This window comes from Phyllobates terribilis, unplaced genomic scaffold (genome assembly GCF_046119375.1).
Source record: "Phyllobates terribilis strain yellow unplaced genomic scaffold, ASM4611937v1 Scaffold_2__4_contigs__length_985480577, whole genome shotgun sequence".
Lineage (NCBI taxonomy): Eukaryota > Metazoa > Chordata > Amphibia > Anura > Dendrobatidae > Phyllobates > Phyllobates terribilis.
Window position 1 is genome coordinate 199,279,512 of NW_027362762.1, and position 27,850 is coordinate 199,307,361.

Sequence of the window (27,850 nt, forward strand, 5' to 3'; positions counted from 1 at the left end):
TGCTCACAATGAGACCAATCACAGACAAACAATTAAAAACAAACAAATTAGCATAATTAAAACCAACAATCTCCACACCAAGATGGGCGTTGCAACTTATAACAGAAGAACTGGTGCAATTGTAACGAAAGAGCACAAAAATGCAGATATGGTATACAAAAGGGTAATTCTAATGCGATAAGAAAACAATATATATATATATATATGCATACTGACATATATAATGCTGTAAAAAATTACTGCATAAATAATTAATTGTAATGATAAATTAAGTCGTGTCTATCGTTCATACCTTGTGGTGCCCTGGTTTCCAATAAATAAATCCTCCATTGTTGCATTGTTTGTCTGCGATTGGTCTCATTGTGAGCACGTGTCCAAGCTAGGCACAGTATATATACCCACCAGTTTGGACTGGACACTCATGCAATGATTAAGAACCTGAAGGTCTGAAACGCGTCTGTTTACTACCTCCCCCCCATGGGGTTGTGACTTATATGTACGTTTTTTTAATTATTTTTCCAATAAAGGACTCATTGATTTTAAGAAGACGTTTTGATGCTGGACTATTCCTTTGTTCTCTTGCTATTTTCCCGGGGCACTGCCAGCTGTTGCGTGCATCTGATGTCTGAGTAAGTTGAGCTGACCTTTTCTCTATTTTTTGCTGTTTAATTTTTTAGAAAGCAAAATACATTTTAGACAGCTATACTGGACAGGACAAAGCAGTGCTGGAGCAAAGGTAAGGAAGGTGAGTATAAGTGTTTATTTTTTTTATGTGTAAAGTGATTGGGACACACATACCAGGAGTGGGGGATGAAGAGGCCATACATACTAGGATTAGGGGATGAGGGGTGCCACACATACCAGGATTGGGGGATGAGGAGGCCATACATACCAGGATTGGGGGATGAGGAGGCCATGCATGCCAGGATTGGGGGATGAGGAGGCCACACATACCAGGAATGGGGGATGAGGGGGGACACATACCAGGATTGGGGAATGAGGAGGCCATGCATACCAGGATTGGGGAATGAGGAGACCACATACCAGGAATGGGGGATGAGGGGGGACACACATACCAGGATTGGGGGATGAGGAGGCCACGCATACCAGGATTGGGGAAGAGGGGGCCATACATACCAGGATTGGGGGATGAGGGGAGCCACACATACCAGGATTGGGGGATGAGGGGGCCACACATACCAGGATTGGGGGATGAGGGGGCCGACACATACTAGGATTGGGGGATGAGGGTGGCAACACATACCAGGATTAGGGGATGAGGGTGGCCATGCATACCAGGATTGGGGGATGAGGGGGCCCAAACATACCAGTATTGGGAGGTGAGGTGGCCCACACATACCAGGATTGGTTGGTAAGGGGGGCCATACATACCAGGATTGGAGGATGAGAGGGGCCATGCATACCAGGATTGGGGGATGAGGGGGGCCACACATACCAGGATTGGGGGAAGAGGGGGCCATACATACCAGGATTGGGGGATGATGGGGGACATGCATACCAGTATTGGGGGATGAGGGGGGCCATGCATACCAGGATTGGGGGATGAAGAGGCCATACATACCAGGATTGGGGGATGAGGGGTGCCACACATACCAGGATTGGGCGATGAGGAGGCCATACATACCAGGATTGGGGGATAAGGAGGCCATGTATACCAGGATTGGGGGATGAGGAGGCCACACATACCAGAAATGGAGGATGAGGGGGGACACACATACCAGGATTGGGGGATGAGGAAGCCATGCATACCAGGATTGGGGGTTGAAGGGGCCGACACATACTAGGATTGGGGGATGAGGGGGCAACACATACCAGGATTGGGGGATGAGGGTGGCCATGCATACCAGGATTGGGGGATGAGAAGGCACACACATACCAGGATTGGGGGATAAGGGGGCCATACATACCAGGATTGGAGGATGAGAGGGGCCATGCATACCAGGATTGGGGGATGAGGGGGGCCACACATACCAGGATTGGGGGAAGAGGGGGAGACACATACCAGGATTGGGAGATAAGGGGGCCACACATACCAGGATTGGGGGATGAGGGGGCTGACACATACTAGGATTGGGGGAGGAGGGGGCAACACATACCAGGATTGGGGGATAAGGGGGGCCATACATAACAGGATTGGGGGATGATGGGGGACATGCATACCAGTATTGGGGGATGAGGGGGGGCACGCATACCAGGATTGGGGGATGAGGGGGGCCACACATTCCAGGATTGGGGGATGAGGGGGCAACACATACCAGGATTGGGAGATAAGGGGGCCACACATACCAGGATTCGGGGAAGAGGGGGCCGACACATACTAGGATTGGGAAATAAGGGGGCCACACATACCAGGATTGGGGGATGAGGGGGCCGACACATACTAGGATTGGGGGAGGAGGGGGCAACTCATACCAGGATTGGGGGATGAGGGGGGCCATGCATACCAGAATTGGGGGATGAGGGTGCCCACACATACCAGGATTGGGAGGTGAGGAGGCCCACACATACCAGGATTTGGGGATAAGGGGGGCCATACATACCAGGATTGGAGGATAAGGGGAGCAGGGCCGGCTCCAGATTTTTCTGGGCCCCGGGCGAAAGAGTCTCAGTGGGCCCCTTTAACACATACCATGATTCATGATGCAGAGATACGGCGGAGAAATATATATATATAGTACAATGCAAAGATTTCACTTCTTACATTACATGAGTGATATCTATTGTAAATTCCACAATAGCTCAGAAACCGGTGAATCGCTCCACACAGAATACTGTCCCCCATATAACGCTCCATACAGAATACTGGCCCCCATATAAGGCCCCATACGGAATACTGGCCCCCATATAAGGCCCCATATGGAATACTGGCCCCCATATAAGGCCCCATACGGAATACTGGCCCCCATAAAAGGCCCCATAAGGAATACTGGCCCCCATATAAGGCCCCATACGGAATACTGGCCCCCATATAAGGCTCCATGCGGAATACTGACCCCCATATAAGGCTCCATGCGGAATACTGGCCCCCATATAAGGCTCCATGCGGAATACTGGCCCCCATATAAGGCTCCATGCAGAATACTGGCCCCCATATAAGGCTCCATGCGGAATACTGGCCCCCATATAAGGCTCCATACGGAATACTGGCCCCCATATAAGGCTCCATACGGAATACTGGCCCCCATATAAGGCTCCGTACAGAATACTGGCCCCCATATAACGCTCCATACAGGATACTGGTCCCCTTATAAAACTCCATACAGGATACTGGCCCCCATATAATGCTCCATACAGGATACCGGTCCCCATATAACGCTCCATACAGGATACTGGTCCCCTTATAAAACTCCATACAGGATACTGGCCCCCATATAAAGCTCCATACAGGATACCGGTCCCCTTATAACGCTCCATACAGGATACCGGTCCCCTTTTAACGCTCCATACAGGATACTGGCCCCCATATAATGCTGCATGCAGGCTGTTACCCCCCACATAATGCCCCATACAGGCTGTCCCCCCCTTATAATGCTCCATGCAGGCTGTTACCCCCCACATAATGCCCCATACAGGCTGCCCCCCCCCTTATGATGCACTATGCAGGCTGTTCCCCACCTTATAATGCCCCATACAGGCTGTCCCCCCCCTCTTTATAATGCCCCATGCAGGATGTCACCCCCCCTCTTTATAATGCCCCATGCAGGATGTCACCCCCCCTCTTTATAATGCCTCATGCAGGATGCCCCCCCCTCTCTTTATAATGCTCCATGGAGGATGCCACCCCCTCCCCCCCCTTCTCTTTATACTGCCCCATGCCTCCATACATAAAAAAAAAAAAAATCAAATACTCACCTCCCTTCTCCTCACCTGCTACCTGCTGCCCGCTGCCCGCTGCTCGGGTCCGAACTCCAGCGTTGTCAGCGTCTTCCCGCTCAGCGCTCCCTGTGACGGCTCAGGGGAGGGCGCGGTGTAAAGACGTCACCGCGCCCTCTGACCTGAGACGTCACAGGGAGCGCAGAGCAGGAAGACAGCTGATCTGCGGAGGCACGGGGAGAGGTAAGTATCCAGCTGCCGGGGCCCTGAGCAAGCGGCGGAGAAGGGCGGGCGCTGACACCGCTCTCCTCCGCCCATAGCCCAGCGGGGTGCGCGACCGCCAGTGGGCCCCTCTGCCTGCTCAGGGCCCCGGCATTTGCCCGGGTGCGCCGGGTGCTGACGCCGGCCCTGAAGGGGAGCCATGCATACCAGGATCGGGGGATGAGGGGGGCCATGCATATCAGGATTGGGGAATGAGGAGGCCATACATACCAGGATTGGGGGATGATGGGGGCCATGCATACCAGGAATGGGGGATGAGGAGGGCCACGCATACCAGGATTGGGGGATGAGGAGGTCATACATACCAGGATTGGGGGATGATGGAGGCCATGCATACCAGGATTGGGGATGAGGGGGCCATGCATACCAGGATTAGGTGATGAGGAGGACATGCGTACCAGGATTGGGGGATGAGGGGTGTCATATGTACCAGGATTGAGGTATGAGGGGTGTCATGCGTACAAGGATTGGGAGATGAGGGGTGCCATACGTACCAGGATTGGGGGATGAGGGGTGCCATATGTACCAGGATTGGGGGATGAGGGGTGCCATACATGCCAGGATGGGGAAATTTATCAGTAGCTGCTGCATTTCCCACCCTAGGCTTATACTAGAGTCAATACGTTTTCCAAGTTGTTTGTGGTAAAACTAGTTGCCTCAGCTTATACTCAGGTCAGTTTATTTAAAATATACTGTATTTTAAAATCAGTGAGTACGTGGTGCCCATAATACTGCAGGACTGTGGGGTGCATTATACTATATGGGGGCTGCATTTTACCCTATGGGGTGTGTAATATACTGTATAGAGGACTATGGGGAGTGCATTATATTCTATGGAGGACCATGGGAAGTTCATTATACTATATGGAGGATTATGGGGGGCGCATTATACTATTTGGAGGATTATGGGTGGCGCATTATACTATATGGAGGATTATGGGTGGCGTATTATACTATATCGAAGGCTATGTGGGGCCATTATAATATTTTGAGGGCTATGTGGGGGGCCATTATACTGTATGAAAGTAATTATACGGTGTGAAGGTTTGTGTGGGGTCCATCATACTGTTTGGAGGGCTAGTGCGGGCCATTATACTGTGTGGAGAGCTGTGTGGGAGTCACAGTTGGGGGATCATACTGTGTTGTGGTCACCATACTTTGCCTTGGGAGTTGAAGTGGGGTTCAATAGGGTCATTATACTGTGCATGTGGAGGCTAATGTGGAGGAAAGCACCATAGGGGTATCATACTGTGTTTAGGGGGGGAACTTTTATTGGCATCATACTTTATGGGGCAATGAAAGAGGAATCTAGGACTTCAGCAGGAGGAAAATGACTAAGTAAAGGCTGGAAAGTTGTGAGATCTGCTCTTCTGTGACACAGACAAATATTTGTTTATTTTTTTTGGGCGGGGGGTGGCCCAATTAGAGCTTCTGCTATGGGGCACCATGATTTCTATGTACGCCCCTGATTAAGCCTTATGCTTTCTGGAAATGCCCCTCATCTTATACCATCTTTCAATCACTATCCCTCATATTGTATTAGTAGCCTGGTCTCTGATCACTAGATTTTGGACATTAAATACTACTTTCATCATTTGTGAACTACAAAATATTGGTAATAATTATGCATACACTATGAAATACGTGTTCGAAAAAAATGTTAAATTTCCACCCTTTACCTTTAAAAGAGCATCAAAGCATTATTTCTTCTAGGTACACAGTTTTTGAAGAAACTTGGCAGGGAGGTTGACCCAACATCTTGGAGAACTAACCACGTATCTTCTGTAGATGTAGACTTGTGCAAATCCTTTTATATATTTATGCAATCCCAGATCAGACTTGATGATGTTGAAATCAAGGTTCTATGGAGGCCATATAATCACTTCTAGGACTTCTTGTTATTCTTTTTGATAAAGATAGTTCCTAATGACATTGGCTATATGTTTATGGTTGTTGATCTGCTACAGAATACATTTGGAGCCAATCAGACGCTCAATGATGGTGTTGTATGATGAATAAGAATCTGCCTGTATTTCCAAGCATTGACGACACCATTAATCTTGACCAAATCCCCAACTACATTTGCTGAAATGCAGCCACAAACTTTCAAGGAATCTTCAACCATTCTTCACTGTTGCTTGCAGACACTCATTATTGTGGCATTCTCCAGCCCTTTAGCAAACAAACTGCCTTTTGTTGCAGAATAATATTTCACCTTTTAATTCATCAGTCCAGAGCACATGCTGCTTTTTTTCTGCACCCCAGGTCCTATGCTTTTCTGCATAATTGAGTCACTTGACCTTACTTTCATGTCAAAGGTATAGTTTTTGGCTACAATACTTCTTTCTGAACATCACTTCAGGTTTGATTTCTCCAAATAGTACAAGGCTGTAGCTGGGTACCCCTGGTTGCTGCCAATTTTGACCTGATAGCACTATTGGAGATTTTAGGAGGAGTTAGCATGATGGGGTGGATTCATCAGAGCTGTTACGCCTGAAAACTGGCATGAAAGCTTTGAAAAGTTGCTTAATTTTTGCGCAACGAGGTGTGGGGCATCAATTTTTCAACTTTTGGCTTTTCCATGCCAGTTTGAATCAGCTCCACCGAAATTGCTAGAGCTGGTGAGGAGCTGTGGCAGGACATCAAAAGTGCTAGCGTTTTGTATGGCAGAAATGCTATTCCAATTCCTGACTGGAGTAGCATTTTTGGCACAGTGCACAGAGGCAAACACCACTGAAGAAGAGACTTAGAATTTATTAATTGTCATGTGACTCTTAATGAACTTGGCAGCACTGGATGTGCTTTTTACCTGCTGCACTAAGCCTCCTTAGCAGCGCATAGTGTCTACGCTGCTCAATATTAATCATTTATTGGTGACCTCAACACTGAGAAATATAGCCAGATAGCTATCCATCATGCAATACCATCAGGGAGGTGTCTGCAGCAGGACAATGATCCCAAATATACAGCCAATGTCAATAAGGACCATCTTTAGCATAAAGAAGAACAATGAGTCCTGGAAGTGATCATTTGCCCCATCACAGCCCTGATCTCAGCATCATTGAGTCTGTCTGGAATTACAAGAAGATATAGAAGGATTTTCACAAACCCACATCAACAATTCAGTAGTCACTTCGCTGAGATGTTTGGAACAACCGATCTGCTGAGTTCCCTCAAAATCTGTGGGCAAGTGTACCTAGAAGAATTCTTACTTTGCAGCATTCTTTTCCACTTCTTCTGAAACTTTTGTACAGTATTGTGTTTATATATATACAGTACAGACCAAAAGTTTGGACACACCGTCTCATTTAAAGATTTTTCTGTATTTTCATGACTAAGAAAATTGTACATTCACACTGAAGGCATCAAAACTATGAATTAACACATGTGGAATTATATACTTAACAAAAAAGTGAAAAAACTGAAAATATGTCTTATATTCTAGGTTCTTCAAAGTAGCCACCTTTTGCTTTGATGACTGCTTTGCACACTCTTGGCATTCTCTTGATGAGCTTCAAGAGGTAGTCACCGGAAATGGTTTTCATTTCACAGGTGTGCCCTGTCAGGTTTAACAAGTGGGATTTCTTGCCTTATAAATGGGGTTGGGACCATCAGTTGTGTTGTGCAGAAGTCAGGTGGATACACAGCTGATAGTCCTACTGAATAGACTGTTAGAATTTGTATTATGGCAAGAAAAAAGCAGCTAAGTAAAGAAAAACGAGTGGCCATCATTACTTTAAGAAATGAAGGTCAGTCAGTCCGAAAAATTGGGCAAACTTTGAAAGTGTCCCCAAGTGCAGTTGCAAAAACCATCAAGCGCTACAAAGAAACTGGCTCACATGAGGACAGCCCCAGGAAAGGAAGACCAAGAGTCACCTCTGCTTCTAAGGATAAGTTTATCCGAGTCACCAGCCTCAGAAATCGCAGGTTAACAGCAGCTCAGATTAGAGACCAGGTCAATGCCACACAGAGTTCTAGCAGCAGACACATCTCTTCAACAACTGTTAAGAGGAGACTTTGTGCAGCAGGCCTTCATGGTAAAATAGCTGCTAGGAAACCACTACTAAGGACAGGCAACAAGCAGAAGAGACTTGTTTAGGCTAAAGAACACAAGGAATGGACATTAGACCAGTGCAAATCTGTGCTTTGGTGTGATGAGTCCAAATTTGAGATCTTTGGTTCCAATCACCATGTCTTTGTGCGATGCAGAAAAGGTGAACGGATGGACTCTACATGCCTGGTTCCCACCGTGAAGCATGGAGGAGGAGGCATGATGGTGTGGGGGTGCTTTGCTGGTGACACTGTTGGGGATTTATTCAAAATTGAAGGCATACTGAACCAGCATGGCTACCACAGCATCTTGTAGCGGCATGCTATTCTATCTGGTTTAAGTTTAGTTGGACCATCATTTATTTTTCAAAAGGACAATGGCCCCAAACACACCTCCAGGCTGTGTAAGGGCTATTTGACCAAGAAGGAGAGTGATGGGGTGCTACGCCAGATGACCTGGCCTCCACAGTCACCAGACCTGAACCCAATCGAGATGGTTTGGGGTGAGCTGGACCGCAGAGTGAAGGCAAAAGGGCCAACAAGTGCTAAGCATCTCTGGGAACTCCTTCAAGATTGTTGGAAGACCATTTCCGGTGACTACCTCTTGAAGCTCATCAAGAGAATGCCAAGAGTGTGCAAAGCAGTCATCAAAGCAAAAGGTGGCTACTTTGAAGAACCTAGAATATAAGACATACTTTCAGTTGTTTCACACTTTTTTGTTAAGTATATAATTCCACATGTATTAATTCATAGTTTTGATGCCTTCAGTGTGAATGTACAATTTTCATAGACATGAAAATACAGAAAAACCTTTAAATGAGGTGTGTCCAAACTTTTGGTCTGTACTGTATATATATATATATATACAGTACAGACCAAAAGTTTGGACACACCTTCTTATTTAAAGATTTTTCTGTATTTTCATGACTATGAAACTTATACATTCACACCGAAGGCATCAAAACTGTGAATTAACACATGTGGAATTATATACTTAGCAAAAAAGTGTGAAACAACTGAAAATATGTCTTATATTCTAGGTTCTTCAAAGTAGCCACCTTTTGCTTTGATGACTGCTTTGCACACTCTTGGCATTCTCTTGATGAGCTTCAAGAGGTAGTCACCGGAAATGGTCTTCCAACAATCTTGAAGGAGTTCCCAGAGACGCTTAGCACTTGTTGGCCCTTTTGCCTTCACTCTGCGGTCCAGCTCACCCCAAACCATCTCGATTGGGTTCAGGTCTGGTGACTGTGGAGGCCAGGTCATCTGGCGTAGCACCCCATCACTCTCCTTCTTGGTCAAATAGCTCTTACACAGCCTGGAGGTGTGTTTGGCGTCATTGTCCTGTTGAAAAATAAATGATGGTCCAACTAAACGCAAACCGGATGGAATAGCATGCTGCTGCAAGATGCTGTGGTAGCCATGCTGGTTCAGTATGCCTTCAATTTTGAACACATCCCCAACAGTGGCATCAGCAAAGCACCCCCACACCATCACACCTCCTCCTCCATGCCTCACGGTGGGAACCAGGCATGTAGAGTCCATCCGTTCCCTTTTTCTGTGTCGCACAAAGACACGGTGGTTGGAACCAAAGATCTCAAATTTGGACTCATCAGACCAAAGCACAGATTTCCACTCTTCTGCTTGTTGCCTGTCCTTAGCAGTGTTTCCTAGCAGCTATTTTACCATGAAGGCCTGCTGCACAAAGTCTCCTCTTAACAGTTGTTGTAGAGATGTGTCTGCTGCTAGAACTCTGTGTGGCATTGACCTAGTCTCTAATCTGAGCTGCTGTTAACCTGCGATTTCTGAGGCTGGTGACTCAGATAAACTTATCCTCAGAAGCAGAGGTGACTCTTGGTCTTCCTTTCCTGGGGCGGTCCTCATGTGAGTCAGTTTCTTTGTAGTGCTTGATGGTTTTTGCAACTGCACTTGGGGACACTTTCAAAGTTTTCCCAATTTTTTGGACTGACTGACCTTCATTTCTTAAAGTAATGATGGCAACTCGTTTTTCTTTACTTAGCTGCTTTTTTCTTGCCATAATACAAATTCTAACAGTCTATTCAGTAGGACTATCAGCTGTGTATCCACCTGACTTCTGCACAACACAACTGATGGTACCAACCCCATTTATAAGGCAAGAAATCCCACTTATTAAACCTGACAGGACACACCTGTGAAGTGAAAACGATTTCCAGTGACTACCTCTTGAAGCTCATCAAGAGAATGCCAAGAGTGTGCAAAGCAGTCATCAAAGCAAAAGGTGGCTACTTTGAAGAACCAAGAATATAAGACATATTTTCAGTTGTTTCACACTTTTTTGTTAAGTATACAATTCCACATGTGTTAATCCATAGTTTTGATGCCTTCAGTGTGAATGTACAATTTCCAAAGTCATGAAAATACAGAAACAGCTTTAAATGAGAAGGTGTGTCCAAACTTTTGGTCTGTGCTGTATATATATATATGTACAGCTTAATATTGCATGTTTCAATATTATATGTCTTCTTTTTTGTTTAAAATAAACAAAGAATTTAATATTTGCAAACAGACAAAGAGTCAAAATGCTGGTCAACAAAATGGGGACTGCACTTAGGTACCCCAATCAATGTGTATGAAACATTTATAGGTTTCGATATACAGCTGGCTAATACAAAAACAGAGATAAATCTCATAAATAAACATAAATAAAGCAATATGAGTAATTCAGATAGCTGCAGCAAGTAATCTTATATTATCATCATCGCTATCATTATTTCATTACACTGTGAGCAATGAAACCGTGAAACACCCTTTTTGCACCATATGTCCTCATTTTCACTTTTGCTTAAAAGAAGCTTAGCACTTAGTGTTGGAAGATAAATCCTCATTAACTCACTGAGGTCAAGGTGCATGACTTTCATAAATCCTACCATGACAGTGTTCCTGAAGTTCAGGTGCTTAAACGGTTCATTGCCGTAGGGTACAAGTGGTTGACATTCAAAAAGGCAGATACCATGAATCTATAGGATTTAGGTATTAGTGATATCAACACAGAAGGCAGGATCTAGTTGTAATTGACTATAGATATAATATTATAATAAATAATATCATTCTATGTTAGGAGGGCGGTTGCAGACAACTTAATTTAAATGGAACACAACCGACCCCGGAGTCCGCGATGCAGCCTGGAGGACTGCTGCCGAACACTTTCCGGGTGGAAAGGCAAGTGACAACTTAGATGTTAAACCCTTCCGTGTTTCTTCACACAGGAACGGGTAAAGCGGTACGCTCTATCTCCGTTAACTGCACGGATTGAGAGCGACCGGCAACGCACCTATCAACAATCTTAGCCCTTCGTGTTAATGCACACGGAAAGGGTAAGACGGTTCGCACAATCTCCAAGAACCGCAGGGAGACGTGCGACCGTGGGAGAAGCAGTAGCCCTGTCTTTGATACAGGCGCTACGCTATGTGGAATGGCGCTAAAGCAGTTCACACAATCTCCAAGAACCGCAGGGAGACGTGTGACCGGACTAGGAGCAGTAGCCCTGTCTGCAATACAGGCGCTACGCTAAGGAGAAGACGCTAGTGTGCGGGAGTGATTTCCGCCAGGTACTCGTGCACTCAGCCGGCGTGCTACCCGACTGAGCCGACCTGCTCAATATGGCTCTTAGAGGAGCTCTGGAGATATGCGTGCACAACCAAACAACTAGCTCAAATGATCTGAGCGCACCGCCATGTTTGTGGGCGGGCCTTTTAAAGATTAAGCCCTGCCCCACTGTCGCACCATTGGTGACGACACGAGTGACCAATCAGGCGGTGCCAGGTCACCGGATCAGCTGGTTCCTGAACCACCAATCACGGTCCGCCATGTCACGGACATGCTCAGTGCGGCCCATCTCGGACTTAGGCTGCCGGAGCCCCGACTCCCCCCGCAACCTATACTTCATAGTACTAGGCACAAACACCCAAGATATAACCCAAGTATCTCGTGCACTAGCTAGGTGTTGGGACTGAAGGAAATGCTGTGCAACATAAGCCCTGGCTGGACCTGAATGGGAGACCACAGAATCCTTATGATGGCTCTGAACCCATTTCAGATCCAGCAAACGCCCAACGCCTAACATTATTCCCCCCTTTAACATCCTCCTCCACTTGACACTCTCCTCAGGCTAAAATAGACCAGTAGAGTGGGGGGCAAAGTTGGCAGGTTCCTTGCGTACTTTATTTTTGCGAGCCGTGAGCCACACTCTGTCGCCCGGATAGAACACGGGAGCGGTATGACAAGAAGTGTCAACCGACACACTATCTGTGGAGTCCGCCACGGATAACGAGTGGCAACGTCCAGCCGGACTTTGACAGAAAGATCTATCTCTCGCACAGATGGCACACGATAGAATATTTTCCTTAACGTCCTGGTGCCACCGGGACCACCAATACGACCGTTGAAGGAACTTAGTGGTACGTTTGACCCCAAAATGACCTCCGATCTTAGGGGCATGAGCCCAGGAGAGCACCTCCTTTTGTAGATTAAGAGGAACGAACATCCTCCCAGGGGGAAGAGTAAGACTGGGCTCGTCATCGTCCCTAGCCATATTCATGGACTGGGACAAAAGGTCTATCCGGGGATTCTTTTCGACATAAACTGACAAGACCTGAGTCTCGGGGACAGACAATGAATCTGTGCCAGGGGTCAAATTAGTAGAAGGCTCAGGGGCTACCCTCCGGGAGACTGGTACCATACATTGGGGCACACAATTCTTTCCCCAGGAAGAAATCCTCCCCGTACTCCAATCAATGTGTGGAGCATGAGTACGTAGCCATAGAAGACCCAATAGCACCTCATCTAATCCCCCGGGGATAATAAGGAAGGAGATAACCTCCAGGTGACCCTGAGGGAACGACATGGTGAGGGGAACTGACTGATGAGTAATCTGTGTGTCCAGCCGAGAACTGTTGACCACCCTGATGTCCATGGCCTTTGGCAGAGACTCCATAGGGATGGCATGCCTCTGGGCAAATGTGAGTGACAAAAAATTGTCGTCGGCACCAGAATCCACCCCGGCCTTGGCAGCAACCGTGGCTGTGCCGAAGGACAATGTCACCTTACATAATAATTTAGAGGAAAGCGCCCCAGAATCTAACGCACCTACTCCAACGGTGGTTAAATCCACTCGTTCTCCCGACTGCTCGGAACCCTTATTAATGGGGCACTCCAAGAGATGTACAGGTCGGGGACGAGAGGGGCTAGAGACAGTCCGGGATATGTCCATAGCCTCAGGCTCCGGGTCGGGAGCCGCGGGTTTGGAAATGGGTCTGGAAAATGATGGTGCCAACCGATACTGTGGTCCAGGGACCTCCAGCTCTAACTTATGTTCTGCATGACGCAAATCTATTCGGTTAGCTAGGGAGATTAACTCCTCCAGGGAGGTTGGAATCTCCCTGGTAGATAGAGCATTTTTGACATGCCCAGCCAGCCCCCTCCAAAACACAGGAATAAGCGACCGCTCAGACCAATCCAGTTCAGCCGCTAAGGTTCTGAACTGGATGGCATAGTGACTGGCGGTGGCCGAACCCTGGATCAACGCAAGCAGTTTAAGGGCCGTATCATGTGTGACCTGAGGCCCCAGGAAAACACCCTTTAGGGCTTTAAGGAAAAAACCCGCATTAGTTACTACCGGGTCATTCCGCTCCCACAGTGGAGTAGCCCACTCCAGAGCCCTGTGGGTGAGTAAAGAGATGACATAACCCACTTTGGCTCTTTCGGAGGGGAACCGTGCCTCCATCATCTCCAAGTGAATGGAGCATAAATTAATAAAACCCCTGCAGGCTTTACTGTCCCCAGAAAAATTTTCCGGGAGAGCAAAACGGGGTAATGGGGCATTTGCAGTGGTCGCAGCATTCACTGCGGCCGAGTTAATCATATTGGCTGCTAGAGAAGCCGCCTGGGTAGCTACTGCAGTAATATCAGCGACCGGGGCAGCTTGCTCCAGAGACTCAAGTCTGGCCTCAAGTTGCTGTATATAGCACTGCAGTTTCTGATTGTCGGCCATGTTCGGCAAGACCCTGGCGCTCAGATACTGTTAGGAGGGCGGTTGCAGACAACTTAATTTAAATGGAATGCAACCGACCCCGGGGTCCGCGATGCAGCCTGGAGGACTGCTGCCGAACACTTTCTGGGTGGAAAGGCAAGCGACAACTTAGATGTTAAACCCTTCCGTGTTTCTTCACACAGGAACGGGTAAAGCGGTACGCTCTATCTCCGTTAACTGCACGGAGGGAGAGCGACCGGCGACGCACCTATCAACAATCTTAGCCCTTCGTGTTAATGCACACGGAAAGGGTAAGACGGTTCGCACAATCTCCAAGAACCGCAGGGAGACGTGTGACCGGACTAGGAGCAGTAGCCCTGTCTGCGATACAGGCGCTACGGTAAGGAGAAGACGTTAGTGTGCGGGAGTGATTTCCGCCAGGTACTCGTGCACTCAGCCGGCATGCTACTGGACTGAGCCGACCTGCTCAATATGGCTCTTAGAGGAGCTCTGGAGATATGCGTGCACAACCAAACAACTAGCTCAAATGATCTGAGCGTGCCGCCATGTTTGTGGGCGGGCCTTTTAAAGATTAAGCCCTGCCCCACTGTCGCACCATTGGTGACGACACGAGTGACCAATCAGGCGGTGCCAGGTCACCGGATCAGCTGCTTCCTGAACCACCAATCACGGTCCGCCATGTCATGGACATGCTCAGTGCGGCCCATCTCGGACTTAGGCTGCCGGAGCCCCAACTCCGTCCGCAACCTATACTTCATAGTACTAGGCACAAACACCTGAGATACAACCTGAGTATCTTGTGCATTAGCTATGTGTTGGGACTGAAGGAAATGCTGTGCAACATAAGCCCTGGCTGGACCTGAGTGGGAGACCACAGAATCCTCAGATGGCTCTGAATCCATTTCAGATCCAGCAAATGCCCAATGCCTAACATTCTATCTCATTAAACTAAATCTAAACCCACATCATGTGTAGAAAATCCAATTTAACCAGAATATGTCATCTTTACAACCTCACTCTTTCTCACGCCTAACAAAATCAGAAAACACAGTTTTGTTTCTATGAGCTGCTATGTATTGAAAACTATGTTTCTTTGTAGAATGACTACCAAAATCAAGGGCATGCATATTACACAGACATTATATGTAGTCCTTAAAGCGGTTGTCCACTACTTGGACAACCCTTTTTCATCCCCCATGTTTGGCCTCGTTAAAATAATAAAGCTTATACTCACCTCCGGTGCTAGCACCTTTCCAGCGGTGAGAGGTGCGGTTGGCCACTCACCTCCTATTAATTACTTATACATCTGAAGGTGGAGACAGTGATGCCGGCACAGATTGGGCTCAGGGCTTGCCTGACTTAACAACCTTAAGTAAGCCATGGAAACGCGAGTGCCGACACCACTGGAACAGTGCCAGCTCTGGAGGTGAGTATTAGATTTCTTATTTTAATGGGGCCAAACAGGAGAAATGAGAAGGGGTTGCCCAAGTAGTGGACAAAACCTTTAAAGATTATTATACCCATCTTTTTCACCATGGGTAGTCTAAACCAGGACATAATTCACAAGTGCCAAATATTAGCAGAGAAGGCACGAAGGTCAGTCTGCACTTCTCATTCGAGTGGGTGTGGTGGGTCTTCTGTGATGACAGATGGAACATAAATTGACATACACCTAAAGTTTAGTGCATACCAGTTCAAGACTAGGCCATTTTCCCCCATTACTGACCAGGTACATTTTAGTTTTTTTTGCTCACATTCGGCTTTAAGAGGTCTAAAAATTTTCTCGTTCGGATATTCAAATAATGTTTGCAGCTTTTTTTGTGATATAAAATTTGCCAAATTTTTATGTTATTTTCATATTCTTTTATTTATTTTTTGACGATATTAGGCAAAATCAGGGTAGGGCGTAGAATATGTGTATATGTTTTTCACTTTTTTATGACCACTAACGACCAGCAGTGTATCACTTAGTTTACTAGGTGCAGCAGTTGTGATACGATCACTGTTTTTAGATGTAGCATGTAGCATAGTTCAGAAAGCTGACTCCACCCACACCCCTGATTAGCAAATGTGTACACTGTATATTGACAGTAAACTGATAATCAGTGCTTGGGGCATGGTTGGACCAGGATGCGTGCGGGAGCTAGTCTGGCAGTGATAATCTCCTGCAGATAAAACACTCATTGTATTGAATAACAGCACAAAGCCTAATAAGTGACACATTGCTGAAACCAGTGTCTCAGACCCTACCTAATGCTTCCCTCAGATTATATAGCAAAAACCTGCTGACAGATTCCCTTTAAGTGTTGTGTATACATTGACCGGAAAGACAGAGATGGTAATAAACTATTTCTGCCTTCTCTTTGGGGAATCCGTCTGTGTCTGACATCCGGTTCCTTGTTCCTGCAGCTGCATGATCTTGTGCAGCTGCTATAATATGCAGTGATGTTTTAGAACATCATTACAGAGTAAAATGCAGGCCACCCTGACGTTTTAAATTTATTTGAGACAGGTAGTTAATTTTGTGAATATTTCAGCTGGAAATCTATAAATGTATATATTTGGCAATGGATTTATTTATTCTTTAAAAGGCATATAAATATATTAATAGCGGAGAACAAAAAAGAAAATGAACACGAGACCAGAATGCAATTATTGGAGAAAAAGAGAGAGAAAATATACTATATACAGTGCCTACAAGTAGTATTCAACCCCCTGCAGATTTAGCTGGTTGACACATGCGGAATTAACTCGGCATTGTGACATTTGTACAAATTTTTTTTTTTTTTTTTAAAAAACGTTAAAAGTTAATTCAGAGTGTCATTTATTATTCAACCCCTCAAACCACAAGAATTCTGTTTGGTCCCCCAAAAGTATTAAGAAGTAGTTTAGGCACCAAGAATAATGAGCTTCACATGTGTGGATTAAAGATCTCTTTTGCCAGCCTTTTCTGACTATTTAAGACCCTCCCCAAACTTGTGAACAGCACTCAGACATGGTCAACATGGGAAAGACAAAGGAGCATTCCAAGGCCATCAGAGACAAGATCGTGGAGGGTCACAAGGCTGGCAAGGGGTACAAAACCCTTTCCAAGGAGTTGGGCCTACCTGTCTCCACTGTTGGGAGCATCATCCGTAAGTGGAAGTCTTATGGAACTACTGTTAGCCTTCCACGGCCAGGACAGCCTTTGAAAGTGTCCTCCCGTGCCGAGGCCAGGCTTGTCCGAAGAGTCAAGGCTAACCCAAGGACAACAAGGAAGGAGCTCCGGGAAGATCTCATGGCAGTGGGGACATTGGTTTCAGTCAATACCATAAGTAACGTACTCCACCGCAATGGTCTCCGTTCCAGACGAGCCCGTAAGGTACCTTTACTTTCAAAGCGTCATGTCAAGGCTCGTCTACAGTTTGCTCATGATCACTTGGAGGACTCTGAGACAGACTGGTTCAAGGTTCTATGGTCTGATGAGACCAAGATCGAGATCTTTGGTGCCAACCACACACGTGACGTTTGGAGACTGGATGGCACTGCATACGACCCCAAGAATACCATCCCTACAGTCAAGCATGGTGGTGGCAGCATCATGCTGTGGGGCTGTTTCTCTGCCAAGGGGCCTGGCCATCTGGTCCGCATCCATGGGAAGATGGATAGCACGGCCTACCTGGAGATTTTGGCCAAGAACCTCCGCTCCTCCATCAAGGATCTTAAGATGGGTCATAATTTCATCTTCCAACAAGACAACGACCCAAAGCACACAGCCAAGAAAACCAAGGCCTGGTTCAAGAGGGAAAAAGTCAAGGTGTTGGAGTGGCCTAGTCAGTCTCCTGACCTTAACCCAATTGAAAACTTGTGGAAGGAGCTCAAGAATAAAGTCCACATGAGACACCCAAAGAACCTAGATAACTTGGAGAAGATCTGCATGGAGGAGTGGGCCAAGATAACTCCACAGACCTGTGCCGGCCTGATCAGGTCTTATAAAAGACGATTATTAGCTGTAATTGCAAACAAGGGTTATTCCACAAAATATTAAACATAGGGGTTGTATAATAATTGACCCACACTTTTATGTTTAAAATTTAATAAAATTCAACTGAGCAACATAACTTTTTGGTTTGTAAGATTTATGCTTCTGTTCATAAAACCTACTCTCGTTTGCAGTTTGAAGGCTCTAACTTATTTGCATCTTATCAAACCAGCTAAATCTGCAGGGGGTTGAATACTACTTGTAGGCACTGTAGCTATAATCTACTTTTCTAGAAGGGTGTCACCCTCATGCAAACATGGGCTGCCTTGAATGCTTTATGAAATTTAAAAAAAAAATACATACCCCACCTTTTTATTGTTTGTTTTTTCCCTCTCTTCTCTCTCTCTCTGTCTTTTCTTCTCTTATTGTTTCAGTAACTATGTAAATCAGTTATGTGCCATTTAATGCTTTACCCGTGTAAAATATTTTTATTCTAATAAAAACTAAGTTTATAAAATATAATATTCAGACATAGAATATCAGGTGAAAAAATAAGACACAAGATGATCATAAGGAAAATTTAGACCTGGGGGATTCTCCTTATATTTGTTTTTTAGTAAATGTACACCCCTTAAAATAACAATCCTGTAGCATTTTTTCTTGTCAATTGTGTTGTTCCTATGTTATTCCTCTTAGAAATTTTTGAATACGTTCACACTTGGGTTTGACCAGTTTGGTGCATGTCCCCACATACCGTCATATTGTCCAATCAGTGTTGACACAGCCTGAGTAGAGATACACCCCTTTGACAGGGGAATGGCAACACCCAGTTGTCAGTTACAATAATAGCGGAACAGCACAATGCACGATTCTAAGAAAAGAGGTTTAACAATTATTATTTTACAGTACATACTTACGGTGCTTGGCCATCTACCTGTAGTGGCCGCCATGGGGTACTACACATCCGCCTCCTATTCAATGGGAGCCAGATGTACAGTACACCGCGGCGGCCACTACTGCAAGACGGCGAAGTACCACGAGTAAGTACTTCCGGACGGCAGCCGCCAGCACAGATAACAGCTGATTGGCGGGGTTCTGGGTGCGAGAACCCGGACAATCAGACATTGATGCCCTATTAAAAGTAGTGGACAACTTCTTTAATAAAATAGTAGTTCTGCAAGATAAAAATGAGAAAATTACCGGCTGCAGAGCCATATGGAAATGGTAAGAATCCAGGGCCAAGTCCCTGTGTGAATGTCCCAGGCCATCCTCTGACCTTTCATTGGACAGCTGTGTCAGACAGTGAGGCTCTTTCTTCATCTCCTGGCCCAGAGGCTCCCTCTTCTCCAGTCTTACTGAGCCTATAAAAGACAGAACAGTGTCAGTATGGTAGTAATGTAACATGTTTAGATACTACAGTCATGGCCAAAAGTTTTGAGAATGACACCAAAATTATATTTTCACATGATCTGCTGGCCTCTGGTTTTTATTAGTGTTTGTCTGATGTTTATATCACATACAGAAATATAATTGCAATCATATTATGAGTACCAATAGGTTATATTGACAGTTAGAATGAGTTAATGCAGCAAGTCAATATTTGCAGTGTTGCCCCTTCTTCTTCAAGACCTCTGTAATTCTCCCTGGCATGCTAACAATCAACTTTTGGACCAAATCGTGACTGATAGCAGTCCATTCTTGCATAATCAATGCTTGCATTTTGCCAGAATTTGTTGGTTTTTGTTTGTCCACCCGTCTCTTGATGATTGACCACAAGTTCTCAATGGGATTAAGATCTGGGGAGTTTCCAGGCCATGGACCCAAAATCTCTATGTTTTGTTCCATGAGCCATTTAGTTATCACCTTTGCTTTATGGCATGGTGCTCCATCATGCTGGAAAAGGCATTTTTGGGCGCCAAACTGCTCTTGGACGGTTGGGAGAAGTTGCTCTTGGAGGACATTCTGGTACCATTCTTTATTCATGGCTGTGTTTTTAGGCAAGACTGTGAGTGAGCCGATTCCCTTGGCTGAGAAGCAACCCCACACATGAATGGTTTCAGGATGCTTTACAGTTGGCATGAGACAAGACTGGTGGTAGCGCTCACCTCTTCTTCTCCGAATAAGCTGTTTTCCAGATGTCCCAAACAATCGAAAAGGGGATTCATCAGAGAAAATGACTTTGCCCCAGTCCTCAGCAGTCCACTCCCTGTACCTTTTGCAGAATATCAGTCGGTCCCTGATGTTTTTTCTGGAGAAAAGTGGCTTCTTTGCTGCCCTCCTTGAAACCAGCCCTTGCTCAAAGAGTCTCCGCCTCACAGTGCGTGCAGAAGCACTCGCACCAGCCTGCTGCCATTCCTGAGCAAGCTCGGCACTGCTGGTAGTCCGATCCCGCAGCTGAAACAGTTTTAAGATACGGTCCTGGCGCTTGCTGGTCTTTCTTGGGCGCCCTGGAGCCTTTTTGACAACAATGGAAGCTCTCTCCTTGAAGTTCTTGATGATGCGATAGATTGTTGACTGAGGTGCAATCTTTGTAGCTGCGATACTCTTCCCTGTTAGGCCATTTTTGTGCAGTGCAATCATGGCTGCACGTGTTTCTTTAGAGATAACCATGGTTAACTGAAGAGAAACAATGATACCAAGAACCAGCCTCCTTTTAAAGTGTCCAGTGATGTCATTCTTACTTAATCATGACTGATTGATCGCCAGCCCTGTCCTCATCAACACCCACACCTGTGTTAATACATCAATCACTAACACGATGTTAGCTGCTCCTTTTAAGGCAGGACTGCAATGATGTTGAAATGTGTTTTGGGGGTTAAAGTTCATTTTCTGGGCAAATATTGACTTTGCAAGTACAGTAATTGCTGTTAAGCTGATCACTCTTTGACATTCAGGAGTATATGCAAATTGCCATTACAAAAAATGAAGCAGTAAACTTTGGAAAAATTACTATTTGTCTCATTCTCAATACTTTTGGCCATGACTGTACAGTATATTACAAATTGCCAGTAAACAAAAAAGTACACACAACTGACACACAATTCTACTATAGGACGATAAACTGCACAGTTTAAAAATATAGAAAATGCATTATTGATAAATTTAACCCCTTTACCCCCGAGAGTAGTTTGCATGTTAATGGCCGGGCCAATTTTTACAATTCTAACCACTGTCACTTTATGAGGTAACTACTCTGGCTTCAATGGATCCCGCTGATTCTGAGATGGTTTTTCGTGACATATTGTACTTCATGACAGTGGTAAAATTTCTTCGATATCACTTGCGTTTATTTGTGAAAAAAATGGAAATTTGGTGAAAATTTGGAAAATTTTGCAATTTTCAAAATTTGAATTTTTATGCCCTTAAGTCAGAGAGATATGTCACACAAAATAGTTAATAAATAACATTTCCCACATGTCTACTTTATATCAGCACAATTTTGGAACCAAATTTTTTTTTTATTAGGGAGCTATAAGGGTTAAAAGTTGACCAGCGATTTCTAATTTTTCCAACAAAATTTACAAAACCATTTTTTTTAGGGACCACATCACATTTGAAATCACTTTTAGGGGTCTTTATGACAGAAAATACCCAAAAGTGACACCATTCTAAAAACTGCACCCCTCAAGGTACTCAAAACCACATTCAAGAAGTTTATTAATCCTTCACCTGCTTCACACCAATTAATTGAACGTGAAAGGAAAAATGAACATTTAACTTTTTTTCACTAAAATTTTACTTTAGACCGCAATTTTTTAATTTTCACAAGTGTACCAGGAGAAATTGGACCCCAAAAGTTGTTGTGCAATTTCTACTGAGTACGCCGATATCTCATATGTGGGGGAAAGCCATTGTTTGGGCGCACGGCAGGGCCCGGAAGGGAAGGAGCACCAATTGACGTTTTCAATGTAAAACTCGCTGGAATTGACAGCGGACCCCATGCCGCCTTTGGAGAGCCCCTGATGTGCCTAAACAGTGGAAACCCCCACAAGTGGCCCCATTTTGGAAACTAGACTCCTTAAGAAACTTATTTAGATGTGTGGTGAGCACTTTGAACCCCCAAGTGTTTTGCAAAAGTTTATGACGTAGAGCCAAAATCTTTTTTTTTCCACAAAAATGATCTTTTAGCCGCAATATTTTTATTTTCACAAGGGTACTAGAAGAAACTGGACTCCAAAAGTTGTTGTGCAATTTATACTGAGTACGCTGATACTTCATATGTTGGGGAAAGCCATTGTTTGGGCGCACGGCAGGGCTCGGAAGGGAAAGAGCGCCATTTGACATTTTCAATGCAAAACTCGTTGGAATTCACAGCGGACCCCATGTTGTGTTTAGAGAGCCCTTGATGTGCCTAAACAGTGGAAACCCCCCACAAGTGACCCCATTTTGGAAACTAGACCCCTCAGGGAACTTATTTAGATGTGTGGTGAGCACTTTGAACCCCTAAGTGTTTTGCAAAGGTTTATGACGTAGAGCCGTGAAAAAAAAAATCATTTTTTTTCCACAAAAACAATCTTTTTGCCGCAATATTTTTATTTTTACGAGGGTACTAGGAGAAGCTGGACTTCAAAAGTTGGTGTGCAATTTCTACTGAGTACGCCGATACTTCAGATGTGGGGGAAAGCCATTGTTTGGGCGCACGGCAGGGCTCGGAAGGGAAAGAGCGCCATTTGACGTTTTCAATGCAAAACTCGTTGGAATTCACAGCGGACTCCATGTTGCATTTGGAGAGCCCTTGATGTGCCTAAACAGTGGAAACCCCCCACAAGTGACCCAATTTTGGAAACTAGACCCCTCAGGGAACTTATTTAGATGTGTGGTGAGCACTTTGAACCCCTAAGTGTTTTGCAAAGGTGAATGACGTAGAGCCGTGAAAAAAAAAATTTTTTTTTCTACAAAAACAATCTTTTTGCCGCAATAATTTTATTTTTATGAGGGTACCAGGAGAAATTGGACCCCAAAAGTTGTGCAATTTCTCCTGAGTATACTGATACCTCATATGTGGGGGAAAGCCATTGTTTGGGCGCACTGCAGGGCTCGGAAGGGAAGGAGTGCCATTTTTCACGTTTTCAATGCCAAACTCGCTGATATTTACAGCGGATCACATGTCGCGTTTGGAGAGCCCCTGATGTGCCTAAACAGTGGAAACCCCCTCACAAGTGACCCCATTTTGGAAACTAGACCCCTTAAGGAACTTATTTAGATGTGTGGTGATCACTTTGAACCCCCAGGTGCCTCACAGAAAATTATAATGTTGACTTGTGAAAATAAAAAAAAAACATTTTTTCCACAAAAATGTTAAAAAAATATTTTCACAAGGGTAACAAGGGAAAGTGGACCTCAAAATCTGTTGTGCAGTTTCCCCTGAGTATGCTGATACCCCATGTGCTGGAGAAAACTACTGTTTGGGCGCATGTCTGGGCTCGGAAGGGAAGGAGTGACGCTTTGGAATGCAGACTTTGATGGAATTGTCTGTGGGCATCATGTCACGTTCTCAGAGCCCCTGATGGGCCTAAACAGTGGAAATGCCCAACAAGTGCCCCCTTTTTGTAAGTGGTAGCTGATTTTTGAACTTTATAATGTAGTGTCATACGCCAGTTGTGTAGGACAACCTGGCGAGCACTACACAACTGACGTATGACAACCTGACGAACACTACGTCAGTTGTGTAGTGTTCATCAGGTTGTCATACGTCAGAAATTAATTTAGTAGTGCATGGAAGTATGGTACTTTTTGAAGCATTCTTTCATGCACAGGCCAGGTTTGTCGGGGCAGGTGTCACATTGATAAATGGTGTCCTTGCGAATTCCCCTTTTATAACACACTCTGCACCTCTTTTGTGACTTACCTTTTTTTGCGACTTGAGGGATCTGCCCCGGGAAATGCTGGCCTGGTACAATTCTCGGTCCTTCAGTTCCGGAAGTACTGGGGCCCGCTTCGTCACCGCTGCGAAATATCAGGGCCTTGATAACTGTCTCCTGGAAGTGAAGGTACGACGCAGAAGTCTGGCCTGCACATTGTGACAGAAGGAAAGCGTTGCGCATTGCCATCTGTACAAGGTGCACCGCCAACCTCTTATAGCATACCTTGGCCTTTCTCAAAGCACTGTACGGCTGGAGGACTTGATCAGAGAGATCAACTCCCCCCATGTACTTGTTGCACCCCACTACACAGTCTGGTTTGCCGACCTGTGTAGTGGAACCTCGTACAGTGCTGTGGGTGCTGCCATCACCATGTATGGTGGTCAAGAGAAGGACATCCCTCTTGTCCTTGTACTTGACCACCAGCAGGTGGTCGCTACATTGGACTCTGCTCTCACCCCTTCTTAGCATCTACCCAATTAGCGTCTTTGGGAGGCCTTTTTGATTTTTGCGGACAGTACTGCAGGCTGCGGTACGTCGCGCAGAGAGGGACTTGAAGAGAGGGACACTGGTATAAAAGTTATCCACGTAGAGATGATAACATTTATCCAGCAGTGGGTGCACCAAGTCCCACACAATTTTCCCACTCACTCCCAGAACAGGGGGGCATTCAGGGGGTTAAATCCGGGAGTCCTTCCCTTCATAAACTCTAAACTTGTGAGTGTACCCTGAGGTACTCTCACAAAATTTATACAGCTTGATTCCGTACCTGGCCCTCTTACTGGGCAGGTACTGCCGGAATCCAAGCCGCCCCTTAAAAGCAATGTAAGGACTCATCCCCACAGATGTCCCTTTGGGGCACGTACACTTCAGCAAACTTGTTGTTGAAGTGTTCGATGACCGGCCGAACTTTGAAAAGACGATCAAGGTTCAGGTCATCGCATGCAGGACACCTTTCATTATCGTTGTAATGCAAGAACTTGTGGATGGCCTCAAAACGTGTCCGGGTCATGACCATTCGGAACACTGGAGTGTTATATAAAACGTCAACACTCCAGTATTGCCGAACTTCTGGCTTCTTCACGATCCCCATATGAAGGACCAGGCCCCAAAACTTCATCATTTCTACTGCATCTACAGGAGACCAGTTAGAAAATTATGAAGAGGGGTTTTGTTCCAAAAGCTGGAGCTGGAGACCAGAACCAAGAGAATCCTGAAAAGCAGCGAGCACGGACGTTGATCAGTGACGTAGTCACTGGTCAGCGCTCGGCCGCTGCAGGATGCACGAAAAAAAAAAAAATGATGGGAAGGGGGGTAAAAAGAGGGGGGAGGGGAGAGGGGGGATTGGGGTGGATGAGAGGAGAACAGAGATGGACTTACCAAAGTCTTCTCTGTTCTTCAGCAGGATCAGCAGCAGGATCATCAGCGGGCTCTGGAGCAGTAACCACAGCAGGTCAGGAGCAGGAGTCCCAGGACGCTGGAGCAGAAGATCTAGGAGACCAGAGCAGCAGCAGCAGCAACTGGAGCAGGTGAGAAGACGGTCTTGTGGTGTCACAGAAGATTCTGTGGCACTACAAGGCCCAGCGACAGACAGATCAGATGTGACCGCTCTGTAGATATCCTCACCAAGTGTGAGGGTCTGCAGGGCGGTCACAGGGGGGTGATAGGGTGGTGACAGGTGGAGGTCACCACCCAGTCACCTCCCGGTCAGGTAATCTGATTGGAGCAATCGATGATGACATAGATTGCTCCAATCAGAGTACCTGAATACAGGTGACCGGGCGGTTACAGGGAGGTGTCATCTCTCTGTGACCCCCTGTGGTGCATGCTGTGCCCCAGCCATCTGATTGGTGCAATCACTATCACCAATCAGACATGGCTGGGGCAGAGCACGCACCACAGGGGGTCACAGGGAGGTGACACCTCCCTGTGACCGCCCGGTCATCTGTATTCAGGTACTCTGATTGGAGCGATCGATGTCATCATCAATCGCTCAAATCAGAAGAGTCTGGGGGCTTTCATCACATTGCAGGGGGTCATGGGGCGGTAACAGGCAGGTAACAAGCCGGTCACCGTCCCATGACCGCCCTGTCACTGCACGGTCCCGCTATGATCGGTGCGATCGATGTGATCGGCGATCGCACCGATCATAGCGCTTTGGGGTCAGGGCTGGGGTCTCCTAGCAACAGGCTAGGATCGGTGCTCTTAGGAGCACCGATCCTTGGCTGCACATCACTGTTTCCGGCAATCTGATTGCCGGAAACAGTGAAAATGCTGTGATTGGCTGTTCAGAATTGAACAGCCAATCACAGCGATTGTGGGTGTGGGGAAGCTGTGACACCCCCGGGGACCGCATTAAAGACCATGACCTAATAGTATGTCATTGGTCCAATCGGCCCAGGTTATCAAGACGTACTATTAGGTCATACGTCAGAAAGGGGTTAAGGGACTCCAAGCCAAGCCAAGTCAAAGAAGTGATCTCACGACTAGATTTTAGTGGTATAATCAGCTTATCAGTTCACACTCATAAGGAAACAATTATGGCTTGTTAAATCCCGCTTCTCTCCACATTTATTGATTTTTATGAAATTTGAAAATATTCATTTCAACATATTTACCTTGTTGAATATTGAAGTATACACAAAATTGAAGTATACACTGTAGAGATTCACTCTCTCTGGTAGGCATTAGACATTAGACAGTTTTGGTCCAAACACATGCAGTTTTTATTGCTTTCCACAGGTTGCATGGCACCAAAATAAACTCATAAACATAAATCCCCAGCCTTGCCCAGGTGCTAACTAAACAGAACAGACCCTGACTACTCACACATGGCTAAGCTAGCCCCAGCTCGGTCAAACAAAACAGCTATTGTCCATAGCAACCACGGATACTTGTGGTTCTCTGCACACGGCCTGTGCAGGCTCTTCAGAGAGAGAAATTCTGTTCTGTCTTTTTCTTTCCAGCTCCAAGACACATTCAGTCTGGTCATCTTCCCTGAGCTGACTGCTTAAGGAGAACAACTAACCTGTAGTGCTAAGAATTAGCCCTCGCTTACCTGGCTTTGCTACATAGCCACCCCTTCTGCTCAAAACCAGTGGCTAGGCACCATCTGCCAACACACAGAGCCTACAGTGCCTTACATTGAACCGAACATGAGACTCATGCTTGATGACACGAGGGTGACCTAGTATCTCATAAACATGCTCCTATTTTCAGCTATCGATTTTCGGCTGTGCCGACTTTAGGAAGGCGGCAGAGTTTCTGCCACTTTAACACTCGCCATGTTGGCTTCTGACAGTGTCAGCAAGTCAGCGGTTTTGAGCGGGTCCCTATCCTTCCAGGGTTTTAGTAGGTTGCCAAAATATATTGGCAAAGGCTTCCTTTTCCCTGGTCGGTGTACTTTATAGTTGACTTCCTCCACCTTTTCCACCACCCTATAGGGTTCCTGCCACTGGGTAAGCAACTTGCTTTCACTGGTGGGCACTAACACAAGTACCTTATCCCCAGGCTTAAACTGTCTCACTCAAGCTGACCGATTATACCCGCTCAAATTTTCCACTTGGGCCTTGAGGAGAGGCTCTTTTACCTGTCCCTTTACTTTGTTCCCTCGACATAACAGCTCATTATGCCTGGCCCCTTGCTGAAACTGACTATCAGCTCCCGTATTTACATTTTCCAGAGTACCTTATACTGTTAAGTCTTTGGGCTGGGCAGTCCCAAAGTTGTACTAGTGCTCCTCTGGGTCATTGGCTACAGGGGATGCTTCTTCATCCTCCTTTCTAGCCCGTACAGTGAATGGAAATAAACCGTTTACATCATGTGACTTTG

The 27,850-nt window shown here is 45.9% G+C and overlaps 1 protein-coding gene across 1 annotated transcript in view; it reads right to left on the bottom strand.

The window, feature by feature from the left end:
* Window positions 1–27,850, bottom strand: part of WNT10B (Wnt family member 10B) — a 104,608-nt gene that overhangs the window by 46,960 nt on the left and 29,798 nt on the right. The window contains exon 2 of the mRNA XM_073663788.1: window positions 19,359–19,519. Within this exon, the coding sequence (XP_073519889.1) occupies window positions 19,359–19,441 (83 nt within the window). The 5' untranslated portion in view covers window positions 19,442–19,519. The remainder of the gene's footprint in view (window positions 1–19,358; window positions 19,520–27,850) is intronic.